This window comes from Zootermopsis nevadensis, unplaced genomic scaffold, assembly GCF_977971745.1.
Source record: "Zootermopsis nevadensis isolate Lab colony 2312 unplaced genomic scaffold, Znev_1.0 Znev_ptg000024l, whole genome shotgun sequence".
In the NCBI taxonomy this organism is placed as follows: Eukaryota; Metazoa; Arthropoda; class Insecta; order Blattodea; family Termopsidae; genus Zootermopsis; species Zootermopsis nevadensis.
In genome coordinates this window covers 12,996,347-13,016,413 of record NW_028259156.1, presented here as the reverse complement: position 1 = coordinate 13,016,413, position 20,067 = coordinate 12,996,347, and the positions used below count along the sequence as shown (strand labels likewise).

Below are 20,067 nucleotides of genomic sequence, written 5' to 3'. Positions count from 1 at the left end.
GGAATGCATTAACTCTGGATTACTATTAAGTTTCATGCAACATATAAAAGCAAAACAATTTTGTTTTATACCAGTATTTCAAAGTCTCTACAATGCATTATAAACAGAACTGAAACTAAACAATAAATTAACGAGTTTTTGTTGACCATCAAGATATACAAATCATGCCGAGACAAAATTGGATGTTGACTTATTAAATTAACCAATGTTCATAAACTTGTAATATATAATTAATATCCTCCAATGTCTAGTTATGAAAGTGCAATACGGTCTAAAATAACACAGATTATGGGGAGCATCTATCATCTGAATGCTCCGATTTTGCAGACCTAATTACTGAGATCGACGGGTCTGATACAAAACTTGACCTAACGAGAAATACGCAGAGACTGTCGCGGGACGAGTTATCTTACGGATAATGCAGTGATTCAAACCCCGCATAGTCCGGTAGAAATGTATCAAAGTTTCAGAGGTAATCGTTCCCTGCATCATCACGACGATTATGAGGTAGCAACTGTGATGAAGACAACGACAGCTACCGAACAGTGCCATAAAACACTCTTCAACATTTTATTCGGTTCCTATTATTCTACGTGCGTGGTGTATCTATGTAAACTAAAACTCAGATTCAACGTTTAAAAATTAGTAATTCCTTACGTAGACTACTTAATTAATGCTGGAATCTTGATACAATATTGGATAATAATCCTTGTTACTTATGTCAAAATTTGACCTCGGCTATTCAGACATCACTTTTGGCCGTCGATGATGGTTTTATGGACTACGGCAATTCACTATACAAGAATTGTTAACCTTGTGGTCATACGCCACTCCTCTGACGTTCTATTACCAGTCTGCATGAAAACAACCCAATCGACTTCGTCTTATGAGCGAACTTCTGTGGTGAATATGCGACAGACAGCTTTCCAGCAGCAAAGTCCTGGTTAAAAAGCTAAGAGTTGCTCACCTAACCAATTAAGTGCATTTTATGAAATCGGAAGGTTCCCTGCCTCGATCAAAAGAGCGAGCCTCTTGTCTTTACGGTGAGCCAGATGAAATTCAGTCCACACCCAAATATCTCATGTTTTAAAGATTGTATTAGATAATTAGATTTTTTTACTCTCTATTATCCGCTTTGATCTAGCAGATGATCTCTTTCATTCATGATTTCCGACTAAAATTATGCAATGTATTTATTATTTCGCATGCGTTCTACATGCCCTATTCACTTCACCCTTCTCGGCTCATCGCTTCAATAATTTGTGGTGAAGAGTACAAATCATGAAGTTGATCTTCATTGTAGTGCTTTTCCTCCTCAGCACTCTGATTGCGACCATTTCGCAAAAGACTGACATTCAAGAACAATTAAACTTCAAAATTCAAGGCAAGGAAAACATAACAAACATGAGACATATTTTGTTACTTGTGATGTTATATTTATTTTATTTATGAATCCACTAAATATATACAAAAATTACGCCATGTTACTCACACATAAAATATATTTTGTACATTACACCCAACAAAATACAACATAATCACCCAAAGCTACCATACTGTTTAAAATAAGGATATATTTCTTTTAAAACATATATACAAAATATGAAACCTCAAACATACGTTCAGCACGAGAAGTGCCGCCTCTATCAGCCAGAGAAGAAGCCGATGGGGCACCGATAATTCACACCCTTCTGTTACTCACAGTTGTACTTCTTCAGTAATAACTAATTGACGTTTACTGCAAATGGGCACCCAGGGGAATGATTTTGGTGGCGACTTCGTACTCTTTGAGAATTGTATCGAAGCCACTGGCGCAAGAGATTAACACTCTACTATGTAAATGTACAAATAATCGGATATTTTAAACTCTGTAACAATATTAGAAAATTTTTCGTACCCTGTGCTGCACAATTAGAAAGGGACTAGGTTATTTGCCTGGCGTCAATGCAGTGAACACGAATATACAATTTTTAATATACGCTTTATGATCGAAACCTAGGTCATGAACCAGTCGTTCTCACTCCTTCATTATCACTTCCAGTGTTTAGTTCCACAAGCTTCTCCGGGTGTACAATTAATAGGGTCCTCCTGCTGCTCTGGATGCTTGGTAACCTCCGGCCCCAGTTTCCTCATAGCGGATCTGTGGCTTATAGCCTTCGACATCAGCTTGGTACTCCACGACCTGACGACGACCATCTGGAAGAAGCACGTGGTACGAGCCCCTTGCGTCCTCATTTTGACGGTTTTCCTCATGGCCGAATACGGTTCCTGATGCAGGATCATCTACTTCGTATGAGAACTCGTAGTTGGCGGGTTCCTATAGCGAAAATGCGAGATTTTATGGCAGAATGTTTTATGTGGAATATTAATGACTATAGTCAAAGTCATTCGGTTGGTACACTACAAATCAACAACAAAGGCTTGAGAAATATCAAGAAAAATGTTTGTCTTAAAGATCTGTGAACGTAAAACACGTGGTTTTCATACTGATGCGGCTTTTGTACGCTAAGGGCAATATGAAGACTACACGTTATATTTCATATGAAAGCTATTCAATAAAATATTGAATAGAATAATGAAAACGTTTGAGGAGCTCGTCGTGCAGTAAAAAAGGACAGTTCCTAAAAGTCGTTACTCATAAATTCTGTTTGAAATTGATAATTTAATTTCTTGTTACATTATCACACGACAATGATAGCTTAATAGCTTAATTTTAAAACTAATGTAACAAAAAGGATTGGTTATGGACTGTTCGAACATTGAAATCATGTATTAAAATCGAGTTTCGAGCATGAGTGAATGGATATGTAGATTGTGGTCTGAATTATGGCAACGTGTAGTCCCATAAATGGTCCCCCATGATCGAGAGAAACATGTTGCCTCCATCATCAAGGTATGACTCAGTCAGTAAAACTTGAATGTGGGTAAGAATTAGTGGACGACTTTCAAACTCGTAAGAAATAAAAAAATTTAATCGCTATGTAAACCTCAGTTCATCAAAATATGTAGAGTAACACTGACAAATGTTCTAGACGTGTGGAATTCCAGTTATTAACTTTTCGAAATCGAAACTTCAGTTGTAAGCATTGGATGGACGGTTTATTATTTAACCGGATTTAAGCGATACCTCTGCTGTGAGCCCGTAGTCACAGGTGTTCAGACGGCAGATTAGAGGACAAGCTGTACATGGAATTAGTAATACTTACGGACAACGCATCTTCATCAGATCTATAGCTGGGACTACCAGCCCTGCCAAAACCGGGAGCGCCATATTGTGTCGAAATACCTCTTGCACCTCCAAATCCGCCAGAAGCAGGTACTCCATACTGTGTAGAGAGACCTCCAGCTCCACCAAATCGGCTTGAGGCAGGAGCGCCATATTGTGTCGAAAGACCTCCAGCGCCTCCAAATCGGCCGGACGCAGGAGCACCATATTGTGTCGAAAGACCTCCAGCGCCTCCAAATCGGCCGGACGCAGGAGCGCCGTATTGTGTCGAAAGACCCCCAGCGCCTTCAAATCGGCCGGACGCAGGAGCACCATATTGTGTCGAAAGACCTCCAGCGCCTCCAAATCGGCCGGACGCAGGAGCGCCGTATTGTGTCGAAAGACCTCCAGCGCCTCCAAATCGGCCGGACGCAGGAGCGCCGTATTGTGTCGAAAGACCCCCAGCGCCTCCAAATCGGCCGGACGCAGGAGCACCATATTGTGTCGAAAGACCTCCAGCGCCTCCAAATCGGCTGGACGCAGGAGCACCGTATTGTGTCGAAAGACCCCCAGCGCCTCCAAATCGGCCGGACGCAGGAGCGCCGTATTGTGACGAAAGACCTCCAGCTCCGCCAAATCGGCCGGAGGCAGGAGCGCCATATTGGCTGGAAGGCCGCTGGCCTGGAGGCAGATACAGACGTCCCACGGGGGGCTCACCCAAGACGCTTGCTAGCGACACAGCCCAGATAATCAGTTGTATCTGTTGGTGAAACGAAACTAGCAGACGCAAATGCAGAACTTACTGTATCTTTATGCTGTATGTAAGCGGACTAGTAGAGCTCCAACGTACCAAGAACATCTTGTGATCGATGTATAGCGTCTTAGTACAATCAACAAATGAGGTCATAAGAAGTTTATCATCATTGTACAGACAGAATTATTCCATATTACGAACATGTTCTTCTCACCCGTAAAGATTAAAAAATGTACAAATATCTCTCCCTAAATATCGTGACATTCGTTAATTACTTAAAACTAAAATTAGCCTATTTTAAAATGCTAATGACAAGGCTTGATATACGACATGGTGAAATCTACCTATTATATATTATTATTTATATTTTTCACTCATTATTATTCATAGAATTCAGCACGCAAATAATATTCTGCCCTTTCTAGGTATTATCATCATTTTGTTCAAGACTTTCTGTAAAGCGCATTAAATAAATAAGTTGTATCAAATATATTTAAAAACAGGCTATTCCATTATCAGTAATATAATACGCATAACCAGGATACAGTTTAATATTGGTTCGCACCGAAGAGACGACTGCATTTCGTAATTCCAAATGTTCTTTCCTTACCTTTTCCATTCTTCTGATGCCGCGAACTGCAGGCAGCCTCTTCTGTTAACGGTAAGAGGTGAAGAGGATTATGATGTGATACGAAGACGTTACCAATCTTTATATACTGAAGCGGTTACGTATGACCCTGCACGCATTGCAAAAACGAAAGAAAAATAAACATGCATAAAAAGGCTGCAACTCATTACATTGCAGTAGCTCCGAAAACGAACGGAGTGCACTCAAGAATTATTAGCAGAGGAGCGCCTTCTTTCGCAATTAGCATTGTTACTACGCAGGCAGCCATGCCTTCCCTCGATTCGCCTAAAGGCTCATCCGTATTATTTATTACAGATTTTAAATAATTGTTTCGTAACATGATGATCTAGTTAGTAATAGCATAGGCCTATAGCTAAGTTGAAACAAATGTTTTTTCTTGGTAGTGGGGGTGATGGACATTCGGTACCACCTCCACATGAACTAATTTTGCCCCCCATGGTTGTTTTAATACACAGGTGTAAACACGTAAGTTGAAGTACCTCGATAGCAGAAAATATAAAACGCGTATAGAGAATATTTAAATTGTTAACTTTCGTAATAATTTAAGGTATGGATAATTTCTTTAATGATAGTGTTTTCCATCGCATTCTCCGTATTCTAGTTTACACAGGCGTCAAACATGGAGAAGGCAAAACCTTTGAAAATATAATTACATACCAAGATAATGTGAACGGCAACCGGGTTTGCTTAATTTTTATACAGCAGAAAAATTAATAAATACTTTACATTAGTTTTAATACACTTTTTAATGAAACATATGGTAAGTATATGTACCACCTGCTCCAAAAACAATAATCCTGCTGTTTGTATTTATGGGTTTCTTATGATTCTTAGAATAAAACAGCGATCATTTCCTGAAACAGAGTTAATCAGTTGAACGTTGTGTTTTCTTTGCGGTAAGGACTGAATCCTTCAAAGTTATTAGAACGAGTTTCGGACTCAAAGTGCAATTTTTGAACTGGATGTCCTCTAAATGACGTGATTAATTTCAACAGTAACCGAGCAAAAACATATCGGACTATAGTCAATTAGCTACAAACCCTTTTTTAACTTCATTAATTCTTGTTAAGGCGTATCGTCATTTGCTGTAAACCGAGTGCTATAAAACGCTTGACACAGAAACGTTCTGTACTTGACACATTTTGAAACTGCGACAATTCACATATCAGTGCATTAGTAGGTAAATTGCCTTATCATCTTTCACTACAAAGTAACTCATTAATAAAGGTCAATACGTTTTCACCGGCTCAAATTTCTTCAGGTTGTTAATTACGTTAAAATTCTCGCTTCACAGAAGATTACGGACTAAAATTCGTAATTAATCTAACAAGTAAGCCTATAATTAGCTTAACAATGCTACTTAATTTATTACATAAGATGACACAGCATAATGCAGGGAACTTGCAATTACTAAATATCTTTAAATTAAAATGCATAATGCTATTTAAATCTAAACTGACTATTAGCTTAGTAATTATGAGCGGGTTACTTATTTCAGGTCATTTACGTTAGCTTAGAATGTGAATACTGGAGAACGCAAATAACTGCATGATGAGAAAACCATTTTCTCTTAGGGATGTGTTCTTCAACAATGACATTTAAATTAGGTGGGTTTCAGGAAAGCAAAAATAGGTGGCCAGGTTTCGGGACAGTTACATTACTAGAAGACGTTCTGACCAATGCAGTTTTTCACATGTTTTCCATGAGTTGACTGAGTTTATTTAAATTCAAATATGATTCGAGAAAGAAACGAAAATGCTTGAACACTCGCAGATATAAATTAAAATATTATTACCACAAAAATAAATTTGTTAATCCAAAACGTTATCAACCTTATCCAATAACACTATCATTAAAGACCGTCGTTGAACATTCGAGACACTTCAGTCTGGCACATATTAATGAAACATACTTGGCTGTTCTGTTATTTCGTTCATCAACCTTCAGTCATTGCATCGAACTTTCAAATTCTTATTTCGAACCCAATTTCATTGCTAAAATTATGTGCGTGTTTCTTGCTTCGCTTAAATCGTTATAACATCACTAAGAATAGACCTATACAAATGGCAACCTTCCTCATGAGATGTTATCGAGTACCCCATACAGTGTTTGTGTGGTGTCTCAATCTGTGTTGCTCTGGAAAACAGACGAAACAGCAGATGTTTCTAATATGATTATTAAAAACATGTATTTTATTTGTGACATGACAGGAAATGGAGCACGCAAGGATAAATAAGAAACAAGGAAGGAGACCATCCGGTTGACCTGGGCGTATATGGGCGGTACACTCAAATTTGAAATCAACTGTACGGATGGACAGATGAACAGCGTAGTGGATGGCCTTGAGTGTGGTGACGTGTTACACTCTCGATGTGCACAGTTCCGTCTAAATGAACCTCCAGCACCACCTCCGGACAGGGTAAGAATGCCATCACAATTTTCACATACCACACAGAATTAATGGTAGCGTTCCCTCCGGCGGAATCCTTGAAGAATAAGGCCAAAGGATGCTTTTCGAGGACGCATAACACTTCACAGTTACAGGCGTATCCACCACTCACGAGGTACAAGGGTTGCATTCATAAAAACGAACACGGTGTACGTCCCCACGTGTCTTTACACCAAGTCAATGCGCTGATCGACCTGTTTTAAGACAACACGAAACATCTAATAGGACACCCTATTCCCAGTCGCGATGCGAACTGAAAACACAGCTGTTCATATGACAGACCGCTTCATAAACTCTTTGGAGTTCACTGAAATTTCAAAGGATTTCGTCATATCACATCACGGTCACTCACATCAGGAGAAAAAATTGAATAAGAAATGTAACAATGGTATCAACAGCAACAACGACATCCAAGGTTATTGTTAAAATGTGACCAGGGGCGCAACAAAGTAATGCAACAATGACTCCGGTTCACAGTGTTGCAACAATGTGCTCCAACAATGATCTAGGGGCATGAGACTTGCCTACTTCCTGTGAAAAACGTGAGACAGAGAGACATGTATGGGCTCATAAGGTATTTTTCGTCCACGATGGAGAGTGAAAAACACCGAAAATCATATTGAAAGTACTGAAATTAAAATGTGTATATAATCAAAAGGACTTAGATAAGTAAGTCGGTGAAGTTGCTGACTACTGAACAGACGGCCGGATTGAATAATAATATAATATATTTTTGTGGTTTCGGGTTTCAGAAATAAGCCGTATCGAATGTTGAAGATGTTCCAATATTGCTGTATTCAGGCTGAAATGCCTGTGTTAGGGTGGGCCCTTATAAAGACCTGCGTAAGTGTATAAGAACTTGTAAAACGATAAAGGACCTTCGGTTTTCATAAAAGACAGATACTTTCTTCACCAGCCAAGAAAATATAAGATCCCCAAGAAAAAACCCTGCTTCATGAAATTAGTTGTTTCTGGAAATATTGTAGCCAAATTGCACAATATCTTAGAGCGGTGAATTAAAGACACTTGATTTCAAGTGACAAGGTTAATTTTGCACTGAATATTAGGCCAGTTAGGATACCAGAGGATCATGCAAAATAAACAAAAGACTGACGGTGAATTTATTGCAAACTTAAAACAACAGATTTCACGATTACAATAGTGGAAACTAATTTTGAAGCACAGTGCACTGAGTCATCATAATCAAATGAATTAAAAGCGGCAATGGCACGATCAAAAGAAAGGATTAAAAGCACTGCACACTGCCTGTGGGTCGTGCACAAAAGCGGACCAGTGATTGCCTTCAAGATAACCTCTCGCGGTTGCTTCAACACTAAACGGTGGCGTTGCTACGCATTCTCAGCGCGTGACTTGTTTCCAGTTCCGATTCATCAAAGTGACTGACGAGGTCTGCGAAAACCCGTGATGTTTCGCATGCTCTGCTCTTGGACCATATTTGGGAGTGTTCTCAGCTGAGCTGCATAACACAGCGGCCCTCCACTCACTCACTCACTCGCCTGCCTGGTACTGCAGAGTGCTGTCGAGTTGCGATATTCCGTTTTGACACGATAAGAAATGCAAATGTGTAATGACATGATATGACGAAATGGTTAAAAATTAACTGCAATCCCATTGTTCTAAACGCGGTCAAATCGTCACAGACCTTTGATCCCCGACCAAAAGTCGTGTTTGATGGTCCCAGTTCGTGGTTTCTACAGCTACAGGTAAGTGCCGAATATTCTAAAATAAGCCACAGTTGATTCGAACCACAGAATCTCCTAATCTTCATTTATTATCGTATTTCATGCGATGCTCCACAAACCTCCGGAGTCCGCAAACCGTCGTTAACCAAGTAATAAACATGCGAGATTTCAGATTCTCAAGGCGGCGAGTATTAAGATGGCTGTCTTTTGGGATGTAGCGCCGTGCAGTTTGGCTGAAAACGACCGACGTTTCAGAGGTTTCATTGCATCCATCATCAGGAACTATCCCAGAAGACAGTTATCTTTAAACAAACCTACGTCATAAATTTAAGAACAAAATATTTAATCATACGAAAAATAAAGCAGAATAAATCGGAAATAGATGTCGATTTAGTTCTGTAGTAATTTTATTTATCTATTAGACTACTGCTCCAGCAGATAAACTTGTTAGATTTATGCCATGGTTTCCAATCCCAAAAAGAAAACATTTTTTTTAAACTTTCCTGTGCAATTTTAGGCGTAAATAAAAATGACTCTGATCTATTAAACATCACCATGACAACGCTTTCGGTAAAGCGATCTGTGGCAAAGAAGAAAGTAAAATAGCACCACTATTGTTACACTATCCGTACTTTCCCAATTTAGTATCCAAGACATCGGTGACACTGCTTTCCACCGTCACACGGACGTACGTCTATTGCGCAACCAACACGACACGGAACGACTTTCTAGGGCCACATCGTTGATTTACGAAGACATTAATCCGAAGTGGAACGTCAAAGATTAATCTTCCTTTACAAGTGTGTGGAAGATCAAAATGCTTGTTCTTTAGCATCCAATACCAAGTCACTTAAAAGAAATGACATTGTCACATGCGCGTGTCAACAAAAGCTGGAATCAAAAGTCACAGCCGAGTGGTTGGCATTCCTGCTTCTAATTCGGCTCAAAGCTCGGGCCGGAGATCTCCTATGACTAACGTTCTATGTGTTTTTCCTTAGTCACTCCAGGAAAATTCTTTAATAGCAGGCCACGATTACTTCCAAATACTCCCCAATTCAAAAGTGTCATTATCCTCCGATAAGACGGAGGTCAGAGGAAGACGTTAATAAATTAAAAAGTAAAAAAACATATTACGCGGTCAATGTGACTATTCAGATGCAGATATTCGACATTGCCGGTAGCATCTGCTGAATGTAACTGGGGTTTTAGCCCATTTCTTGCATGACTGATTCGCGGTTAGACTGGAAGATCAAGCCAAATATTGTATTCGGTGCGACTGTCCTTACGTAATTTTTAATCGCAAGTTTTAATCAGATTAAATGTGAGTCAAATGAAACACTTTAGTATCTTTAATTATTTTTATATTGAACTGATATTTATGCTTTAAATATTATGCTGATAGAATTAGTTAACCCTTACCCACAACGTCTAACACGGGTAAATGAGATAATAACGCGTATGCTCGGAAATATTCTGAAGTGATGTAAGATCTGAGTAATAGATGTAACAAAATGGTGGCAATGTAAAAAAAGACGTCTGTGACCTCATAAACCTTTTTTTTTTTGCCTTCTTTACTTGTAAATAAAATGTAATTCGAAGACCTTGCAGAAGGTCGGAAAGCGTAACGTTATGTTTAAAAATTTCGAAATTCGAACTTTGCCTCGGACGTTGGCAACAGAGAACTAGGCAATGAATGACTGAGGATTTCAAGTCGACCTTAGTGCTACGAGCGCTGGCGTCCTGTCCTTGATGAACTACGCCAAAGTGTAGGACTAAGTAACATATGGCGCTATTTACTTAAAACCAATATTCTTACTTTTACTTTCTGTTGTACACAATGTACAGAAAAGATGTCGTTCTAGAACTCTTAAAACATGAAGTTCTGAAAGAGTGACTGAACGGTTCAGCGGATTTTAGTGTATTCTTAGTTGGCCCACCTGCAAATTAAACTTATTTTTTCTTTATTACATTATATTTTAGAATTTATGGACACTCTCTCTTCCAGTCTGCATTTAGATGTTAATTTTATTTGCCGAGAGGAAGTGTTCTTAATTTGGGTAATGTATATTATATTATTGTATTAAATTAGGAGCACGTATTTATACATAAAATGGTAGTTTCCTGGCAAAGCTCTACTGGCGTGCCTAATATTATATTGGTTCAGCCCTAGTAGTATTCCAAAGGTAGTATTCTAAACGAAATATCAATCAGCCTATTCTGTTCTTTAACGACCACAGCGAATGTAATAATTTCGTAGGCCTATAATAAATTGTGCACCATTTTATTTTTTAGTATTAAAAATGTATAAGAGCTCTAGATAATCGGTCCGATTCGCAGTTAACTGCAGTCACATGAATTCTGTTGTTATCTTTATAAAATTTATGTTGTCAGGTTACAAATTTATTAAAGCCACAGCACAGACAAGAAATTGACATGTTCCATTCTATTGTGCATTTGTTTGTAAAAATTTTCGAAAAAAAAGGATACGAATTTATGTAATTACCTCTCCCTGGGACACTCCTAAATGAAGTACGCCTTGTAAATCTTACAGTTTCTTAGCCACAAATATAACATTTTTCTCTGTCAACGGAGAACCAGAACAGATTCATGACAAGTCATGACATTACTGAGTCTAATTGTTAAGCTTACGAGAAAGTTTCTGCGGTTCTAACATGATACAGATTTTCCCCAGTCACGCCCAAGATTATTAACTGCATTGAGATACTGATTCACATTTAGATATTTTTTGTTCTTGAGGCACGTTATGCGTGAGAAAGGGGATCATGGCTCACGACCTTCACCTGCAACACCGGTCTATAGTCTGTATTAGTCTACTACTATTTGTCGACAAAACGGTGGCTAAAGTGAAACAAGTATTCTAGCTCCACGTGTGTCTATTAAGAAACAGTCAAGATCCTTGTTTTTTTACAGAGTTAACTTAATGTATTGAAGGAAAAAATAGGATCCTTGTATGCGACTTACTACAGACCTTGTAAGAGATTATAACGTTACTCGTGATGATAGACACATAGGAATTAGAATGATCAACGGGTACTGTGGTCTAAGAATAAAAGTGAAATGTGTATCAACATTGCGCAACAGTTGGGTCGGTACATTCGTGTCTTCCTCAAGGCTTCTCCTCAGTCCAGCAACACTCATTCATTCGCCACTTGCAAATCAGGGCAACTGGCAGTAACCACCATATTGAGAGAAGTCACAACGCAAACAGAGGACTTTAGACTGCTCGTGAACTTAACTACATCTGCAACGTTCAGAGTGGTTCAGAGTTATTTATTTGTAAGGACCACACATACACCATATAATATTAAATTAAAGCATGCACGTACCTAATGGGATTTAAAGCACGCAATAAACTTTTTATTAAGCTCATATTTCATTTACCAAGTGGTGTGAAACAGGTAAAATAAAACGTATGCCTAGCAAACAATAGAAGACAGAGGTTAATAATATCTGTTTTAGAAAGAGATGTAAAATATCATGAACTTAATGTGTTTTATACAAATGTAAATGCCCACAATCCGAATGACGAACCTAACGTAACGAATTTGTAAAGAGCTTCCAAGTAGTTTAGCTCCGTCCTATTTGATGGAACAACTGTGTTCATCGTGTAATTGCATATCCTTATCAGTGTCAGAGAGCTCAGTTTTGAGTGTGTTCCTGTGTCCATGGGTTAAAGTCCTTTTAAGTGATATTAAATCAACTGTATTTTGTTTGGCTACGAATAATATAATATAAAGTGAAAGGTTGTGGTCTATTTTTAAGGTACGTCTACTATTCCAAAATTGTTCTGAAAGACTGATGGCAAAACCTTAATCAGGATAATTGCATTAACGAGTTACTGGCCTGATAGATGTTATTCTACATTTTGCGAATCTTAATGTTCTATTATGACAGATAATGAGGCATAATAAAATTTATTACGTATTTTATCTTGGACAAGGATAAGTATTGTGTACCCGCCACTGTCTCTGGCTATGTGGAGGACGAACTCCGAGCGTAGGACACCTCTGACATAGCCAGCAGTCTGGTGGGTAGCGTCGTGTTGAAATGCGACCTGCTGGCGATGATCATTCAAGCCAAGAAACAACTGCCTTAAAGGGTTAACTCATAACGCGCAGATGAAGATTAACACGGCGAAATGGCTCAAGGCCTTCTCTTACTGTAGTCTTTAATTACTATTGTTTGCCTGTTGCTGATACTCAAAAGAAGTTCAGTTTATACTTCAGTCTGATTTTGTAATGCCATGAAATAGTTAACATAGTAATCCGAACTAAGTTACATCAGGGTCTCCCGGCCTACTAAAAGCTTTCCGGATACAGATATTAAAATGTAAAGTCCCTTTGTCTGCATTCAGGGCTCTGATGTGGGTGTTTATAAGCAGCACGAGCGATCACAAACCGAGACCGAGATCTCGTAAAGATGAACAGCTGATAGTGGGGTTCCGCCATTATGCGCTTGCAGGTTCTGAGGTACATCGTATGTAGGTGTTCAAGGTGAGACCAAATATAGTCGAGAACGCTGAAGGAAAGACATTATTTGAGAGACCTTGGTGCAGACGGAAGGGAACGATACGATATATAGGATAAGGGGGTGCGAAGTGTATTAATCTGGTTCATAACAGCGAACAGTGGAGGACCCTTGTAAACATGCCAATGTTCATCTGCGGTCCAAAAGAAGAGAGGAGGAGATCTTTTTATTAGCTAAGCGACTGTTAATTTCTGAAGAAGGCCTACGGTCCATGGAGTTAATTAAACATCTATAGAACGACAGAAAATAAAATAACTAATTTGTATCCCTTCGAAACAGTAGAAGTAGTTCTTCTATCGAAATCTTTGTGTAACAGATTAAATGTGATATTAACCTAAGACAGATGACGTCATAGAACAGGAAAAGGTTCGCATTGAGAAGATCCACAACTTGGTCTCTTCAGAAAATGTAGGATAATCAAATGAAGAATCATGAGATGGATGGGGAATGTAGCGCTTGTGAGGTTGATGAGAAAAGCGCACAAAACAATGGTTAGAAAGCCTGAAGAAAAGAGATCACTCGCAAGAACTAAGCGTAGATGTAGGGATAATATTGAAATGGATCTCAGGAAAGAAAGGTTAGAGGGAATGAAATGGAGTTATTTGGTTCAGCACAGGTAGCGAGTTCCTGTGAATACGGCAATTAACCTTCGGAATTATGCGAGAGATTGGGAATTTCTTGGCTTCCCGAGCGTGCTATTGGCTTCTGACGGATCAAATGGAAATCGAATGTTCATTACCGAGTAGTTCGTCCTTCATTTAATTCTTTGTCTCGTTATTTCTTAATAACTCATTCCTTTTATCATCTCTTGGTGTTGAATATGGTTGGGCAACACAAAGAGATTCTCGTGTCTCTCAATTTGCCTTCTGTCAAAATCCACTCGGCCAGATAGCTGTGTTATTTGTTCCAAGCCAGTCCTGGAACGCGTTGCGAAAGCAATGCACATTGTCAGACTGTGTCCGTCCATTCACCAGCGGTCACGTTTTTACTTTACGGTGGGTAACTCCTGTGACGACGACTCAAAATTATATGTTGGTTTAATTTTCAGCAGTTCATACTTAATGACACAGTTTGCTGATCGAAGGATTTAAATATTTGACTTCGTAGACCACCCAAAAAGGAGAAGACGAGTCAAGATAGCAAAGGCACGATGCTTCTGAATTTTTATAAAATATTTAGAAGTATAATCATGATTAGAATGTGTCAGAGTATTTATTTCCTCTTAAAGTTAATGATTAAGTCATTTCTTAACTGAAAATCTACGTTTCAAAATTCGTTTCTTATCGCCGTTCTCAGCCCCAAACTATGGCTTCTTTCAAATGTTGACCTTTTTGACCTCTGCTATTATTCTATTTGCATATTTATTCCTCATTTCTTCTTCATTTTGTTTCCCTTCCTTTATAAATTGTTTATCTAAATTTCTCTTATTCCTCCATACTAATTTAAATCTTTTTTATCTTTTCTTTTAGTATTTCTTTAACCATTATGTTGACACCTGGATGCATGTGTCAATTTCTACAAATTTAATGGGATGCGTGTGTACTTTCAAATAATGCACAAGTCTGCTAAACCTTTTGCAATAAGCAGTTACCTCGACTATATGAAATTCGAAATTATTCATTAAATACCAAAAAACGGGGGGTTCTAAATACATTTTTTTTTAGAATACACGAACGGATAACTTGCAAAATACTACTGATTTCGTTATGATCGATAGCATTTGCAGTCGGATACTTCGGAAGATTAGAATTCACTTTTACTGAATAGTATTGTCGCGTTTATGACTCACGAAAGACATTTTCACATTTTCTGTAATATAAATTCCACAGAAATAAATTTGGTTGGTTTCTTTTAAGAACCGCCCATAAATAAAGCAATGTTCCGCAACAGATATATATATATTCATCCACTCTGACAGATTATACACATAAAAAGAGTAGCCATTTTTTTCATACATCAAAGTAGGTCTTAGCAGGAGACATTAATATGTACCTCAAAATTCGCGAGTCAAGAACAAACCTAAGGGTCATGAGTTCTCTTGTATTGCAGAATCTACTGGACCACATATGGTCACAATGACGAACGCTCTTTTGTTGGGTCATCTAGCGCAGATACATAAGTTTGTACACAAAGAGTTATAGGAATTTATTACTCAGCCGTGCGATTGCGTCAAGACTTTGGCTGAGGTAGGTAGAACTGCCGTTGGGACAAAGACCCATCTTGTGAAAAGTGAGAGGTAATACCACAGCTTAGGATGTAAAGAAAGTAAAGAAAGACAGGAATGTCTGTCGGACATAAATTAACCTTGATGGTAATCTATACTGACCTGCCGCATTACACCTCAACCTTCGTAATGGAAACCATCTATAAGTTTTTGCTTATGAAACTTCAATAAAGCATACCAGGATACGATATGTAAGTGCTCTGCTATTTATACATCTCTTTATTATTTCCTGTTCTGTCTGTCTTCGCCAAACAGCCTCCTTTAAATTTAAGAAGCTTCCAGCATTGTTATACAGTATGACACTAGTATCGTGCGCCACACAGGGCGTGGGCGTGAGAAGAAACTTTTGAATCAATCTGTACTTGTATATTTTCCCGCTTCACTGCATTTTAAAACAGTGCAGTGTCTTTTCCAAGTACAATAAACCTGAAAATTGCTGTCTTCTGGATTATTGCGCCGTGTAGTCTGGTAGAAGTTTACTGACGTTTCAGAGGTCCTTGCTGTCTCCATCATCGCCCTGATTATGGAGGCAGCAAGGACCTCTGAAACCTCGGTAATCTTCTACCAGGCTACACGGCGTAACGACCCAAAAGACAGCGTCTTCAGACTCACCGCCGTGAAAACCTCAAATTCTACATACAATAAATCTGGTGTTTGTTTATGGTTAGGTTAAGTTAAGGAGAAGCCAGCTTCTGTGGCTATTTGTCCCTGTACATAATCCGAGTAAAAAGGTAGGCCTGAACATAAGCATGACACGCTAAGGAGTACAAAGGATAATAAGGAGAGTGTCAGGTTACGTAGAGTCCACCTGTCAGTTAAACCGTTGTTAAAAATACTCAAGTCAGCACGGTAAAATTCACCCGCATCCCGCCAGGATTGAATACTAATAATAAGAGCAAATCAGGTCTGTATAAAGACTTTACATTGGCCTGAAGTTAAAATTACAAAGTTACAAAAAATATAAAATAATCATGTACAAAGCCAAAGAGATGCCTAGCAATGAAACTGGATGGTAAGAAGTGATAGTTGAAGACGAATACTCCACAGAAGGAGAAGAAAATGGACTTCTGCCACTCAGCCGAAGAAATACGGACACTTAGAACTGTAAATTACGTTAAACAATGACCACTAAAATGCCTTGGCACGTACAATTCCGTTTAAAAATTCCAGCTCGTCAGACATACTACGGCGATCAGTTAGTTCCATGCTTACGAAGCGACGGAATGTGAGAATGTCTTCATCACATGTCGGCGTTCAACTAGAATGTGTGAAAACGGCAGACTGCCCCGCGGTGTGGAGAAACGGGAGCCTGTTCCCGAACAGCAAAGCCCGCGAGTAGCGCGAGTGAAGATTTGTCCGCGGGCGTGCCAACTTTAATTCCACCTCACTGATAACGATGAAGGAGGATTCTTACAGAAATCCTTTCTCTATCAGAATTCAAGGCAATACCGGGAATTCATGAAAGCATATATAGACATGGATAACTACTTTACAAAATTTGTGTCAGAGTGTGGGACAGCCATCAACAAAGTGAAGAGGTGTCAAAATTCGTGGACAACATAAAATGATTTTCAGATGAATGCGGAATCCGGTGACCAAACTAAACAGTGGAAGAATCTGTCTTTGTCGATACTGAGGATTTCACGTTCCCTGACTCGGTCGCCCTAGTAATATTTATATAACAATATGAATTATGAAGATCTCTGCCACGAAAAATTCTCCATCTTCCTTCCTTTTTCTTCAGTCCAAATATTGTCCTCAGCTCTCTATTGCAGATTTATACGTAGATTTTGAACTCCGTATATTTTGGATTATAATCCACACTCTTCACAGCTCTGACGAAACTACTATCATTAAACTCGAGATGTTAATCTTCTGTTGCTTCAGTTCCGTATGAATTCCAGTTTGTATTTCGCTGAAGAAATCTTTAATGTTTGCTTCAAAGCCGACATTACTTTAATAAAGTATTTTAAATAATTTTATTTTTCTGATCACCGTACCTCGTCCACTTCACAACTAATATCTATAACGTAATATTACGTATTATAATTATGGTAATGTTTTCCGTGGTCCGTGGTTATTAGTCTCGAAACTGTCTATCGCTAACTCACCATAGAGTTCCGTGCCTACAGCCTGGTCTCTGGTCTTAATAGTGTAATATAACAAAACTATTGAATTTCACAACGAAAAGAATGTTTGTAAAATCAAGTCTCAGCTAACAAGTTGCTGACTGTCTTCGGGCTCACATAATTAGCCAACATATTATTTAAATTAGTTACTTAAAAATAAAATACTTAGAATATCTCCAACAAAGAACAAGAATTAGAACAACAAACATCTCATACGACAGACGGGTCAAACTGGTAGCTCTCGCTTCTTCCTGATTCTACGTCGTCTAAGGTAAAAAAGACAAGAAGATCAAATGACATTCAAACTGAACAGCGAAATCCTCGCTGGACAAACACTATGCAATCATCGGTAAGGCATTCTAGAAGGATACGGTTACGAAACCTAAAATCTTTCTCAAATCAAGGTCTTCGATACAATTAATGTGGTCTAAAAATTGCACAGTACATTCGACAGATGGTATACTTTTGCCTTAGGTTAAAATCACCAGAGCAAATAATAAGTTAATAACTTACGAAACATCGAATACATCAACGACTTACACCATAAATCGTCAAAGTGAACACTCCCATTCATTATCAAAAACGTGCATTCTCTTCATAGAGTACACAAAAGGCATAATAATAACATTATTAATACGTCTATAAAATCTAATCTTCTTTTTACATGTATAACATTTATTTAATATAATAACATTTTCTAACCTCAGGGATAAATATTATTGTTGAGACGGATTCTACATTAATTCAAAGTGTAAAATTGCTTCAGGTTTCCTGCAGGCGTTAATTATTTCGTGTTTCTCCACATTCAGGAACTAAAACTACTTTTATGTATAACAGATCCTTGAGCGAAAATCTTCTGCAACTAACAATTATGAACAATCCTTTTTATTAGTCTAACAAGCAGAGTAGCCATTCATTTCTACAAATGCAATGTGCCCTACAGGATAATGATACAGGATGTCTACAAAATGCATATGAACATTTTCGACTGCACTTAACAAATTAGTATTTATAAAATTATTTAAACTAACTATGTACATTTATAACAGGTATATAATAACAGTGTAATGTTATTTCGGATGGTCAGAATGTATACGGCACAACTGTGCTATAGTTGTTAGTTTCTATGTACGCAAACTATATCAAGTTATTTACCAATGTTGTATTACCACGGGGTTGAACTACTACGGAAATGATTAACAGTTCCTCATAATCACGGTATATAAACTTAAAGAAGGATAAACGACTTAAATATTAATATGATTCACATTTCAAAGCAGAAAGTGTAATTTAAAAAATTGTTTAAATGTAGTCTGTAGTGAATTGATGGATTATGCTACGTTAGAAGACCAAGAGTTAAGATTATTTCGTAATTGAATTTCAGGAAGTATGCGCTGAAGAAGAGAAAAATTACTGATCTGATGACACTTTATACTAAGAGGAGATGCATTATATTCTCAGCTTAATTTTCGTGTAATTTAGATTAGATTCATTGGTATCTGCTAGTTCACCTCTGTCCTTCCTTACGTATAAAGAATGAAAATATGTTACATCAGGATATTGCGGATGGCCCAGAGTGGTTTACCCTTCAAAGTCATTGGCTGAAAGACAGAGGTTCAATTCCAGAGAGTCAGCTATTTCTTCCTTCGCTAAATCGTCTTGATCTGTTCTGGGAACCAACTACTTCCTGTCCAGTGAGTGACTTCGCATTCACCTAAAAGACAACTGATTAAAAAACATTCTGAGAGTAAATAACCTAGCGAGTGTTACAACGCTGTAAGTCTACAACTTGATTATAAGTTTTTAAACCGCAACTCCGTACAAGAAATATTGTGCATACATTAATAACAGTCGAATAACTTTGAAGCCAAGTTCTGGGCTGTCTGCATTCAGCTAACCCCCCCCCCCCCCTCAAATCACTTATGCTATCAGAGCATCACTATTTCATGTGCCAATAAACCAGAACGTCGAAGCAGATTTGTTTGAAACCACTGGTCCGGATACGGAGTATCCGACAGGCCCTCCATGTTAATATTGGATAGTAAATTAAGTTACACCGCTTCCTTCCACATCCTTTCCAATTCATAATTTATTAATCCTCCTATCATTCGATGCTATAGTGTGACCTAGTGACGTCGTTAAAGAAACCGCAGTTAAGTAAATGAATAACTTCTCTCCGGGAGATCCAATATTCGGGTAACTTCAAGTTTGATTCGTGGCACTGGAACATCGTACTCTCCAGAGTAGTTCCATTTCCTGTCCCATGAAGTGGGCGACAACCCTGATCAAGAAGTGCTTAATCATACTCTCGGTACTAAGTAATGAGTCCTGTCTCTGACCCAGGACTTGACTGGTCTAGGAGTAAAGGTAGTTTAGTTTTTTTATAATTCCATGGACGTCGTGTAA

The 20,067-nt window shown here is 38.3% G+C and overlaps 2 protein-coding genes across 3 annotated transcripts in view; both read right to left on the bottom strand.

Moving 5' to 3' along the window:
• LOC110835466 (uncharacterized) overlaps positions 1 to 20,067 on the bottom strand; it is a 224,769-nt gene that overhangs the window by 185,913 nt on the left and 18,789 nt on the right. The window lies entirely within an intron of this gene.
• LOC110835472 (uncharacterized) overlaps positions 1,415 to 20,067 on the bottom strand; it is a 37,406-nt gene continuing 18,753 nt past the window's right edge. For both annotated transcript variants that reach the window (XM_022075707.2, XM_022075708.2), the window contains exons 2-4: positions 4,570 to 4,696; positions 3,207 to 3,965; positions 1,415 to 2,317 (exon numbers count right to left, since the gene is read on the bottom strand). In XM_022075707.2, coding sequence (XP_021931399.2) covers positions 2,075 to 2,317; positions 3,207 to 3,965; positions 4,570 to 4,578 — 1,011 coding nt within the window. In that variant the 5' untranslated portion in view covers positions 4,579 to 4,696 and the 3' untranslated portion in view covers positions 1,415 to 2,074. The remainder of the gene's footprint in view (positions 2,318 to 3,206; positions 3,966 to 4,569; positions 4,697 to 20,067) is intronic.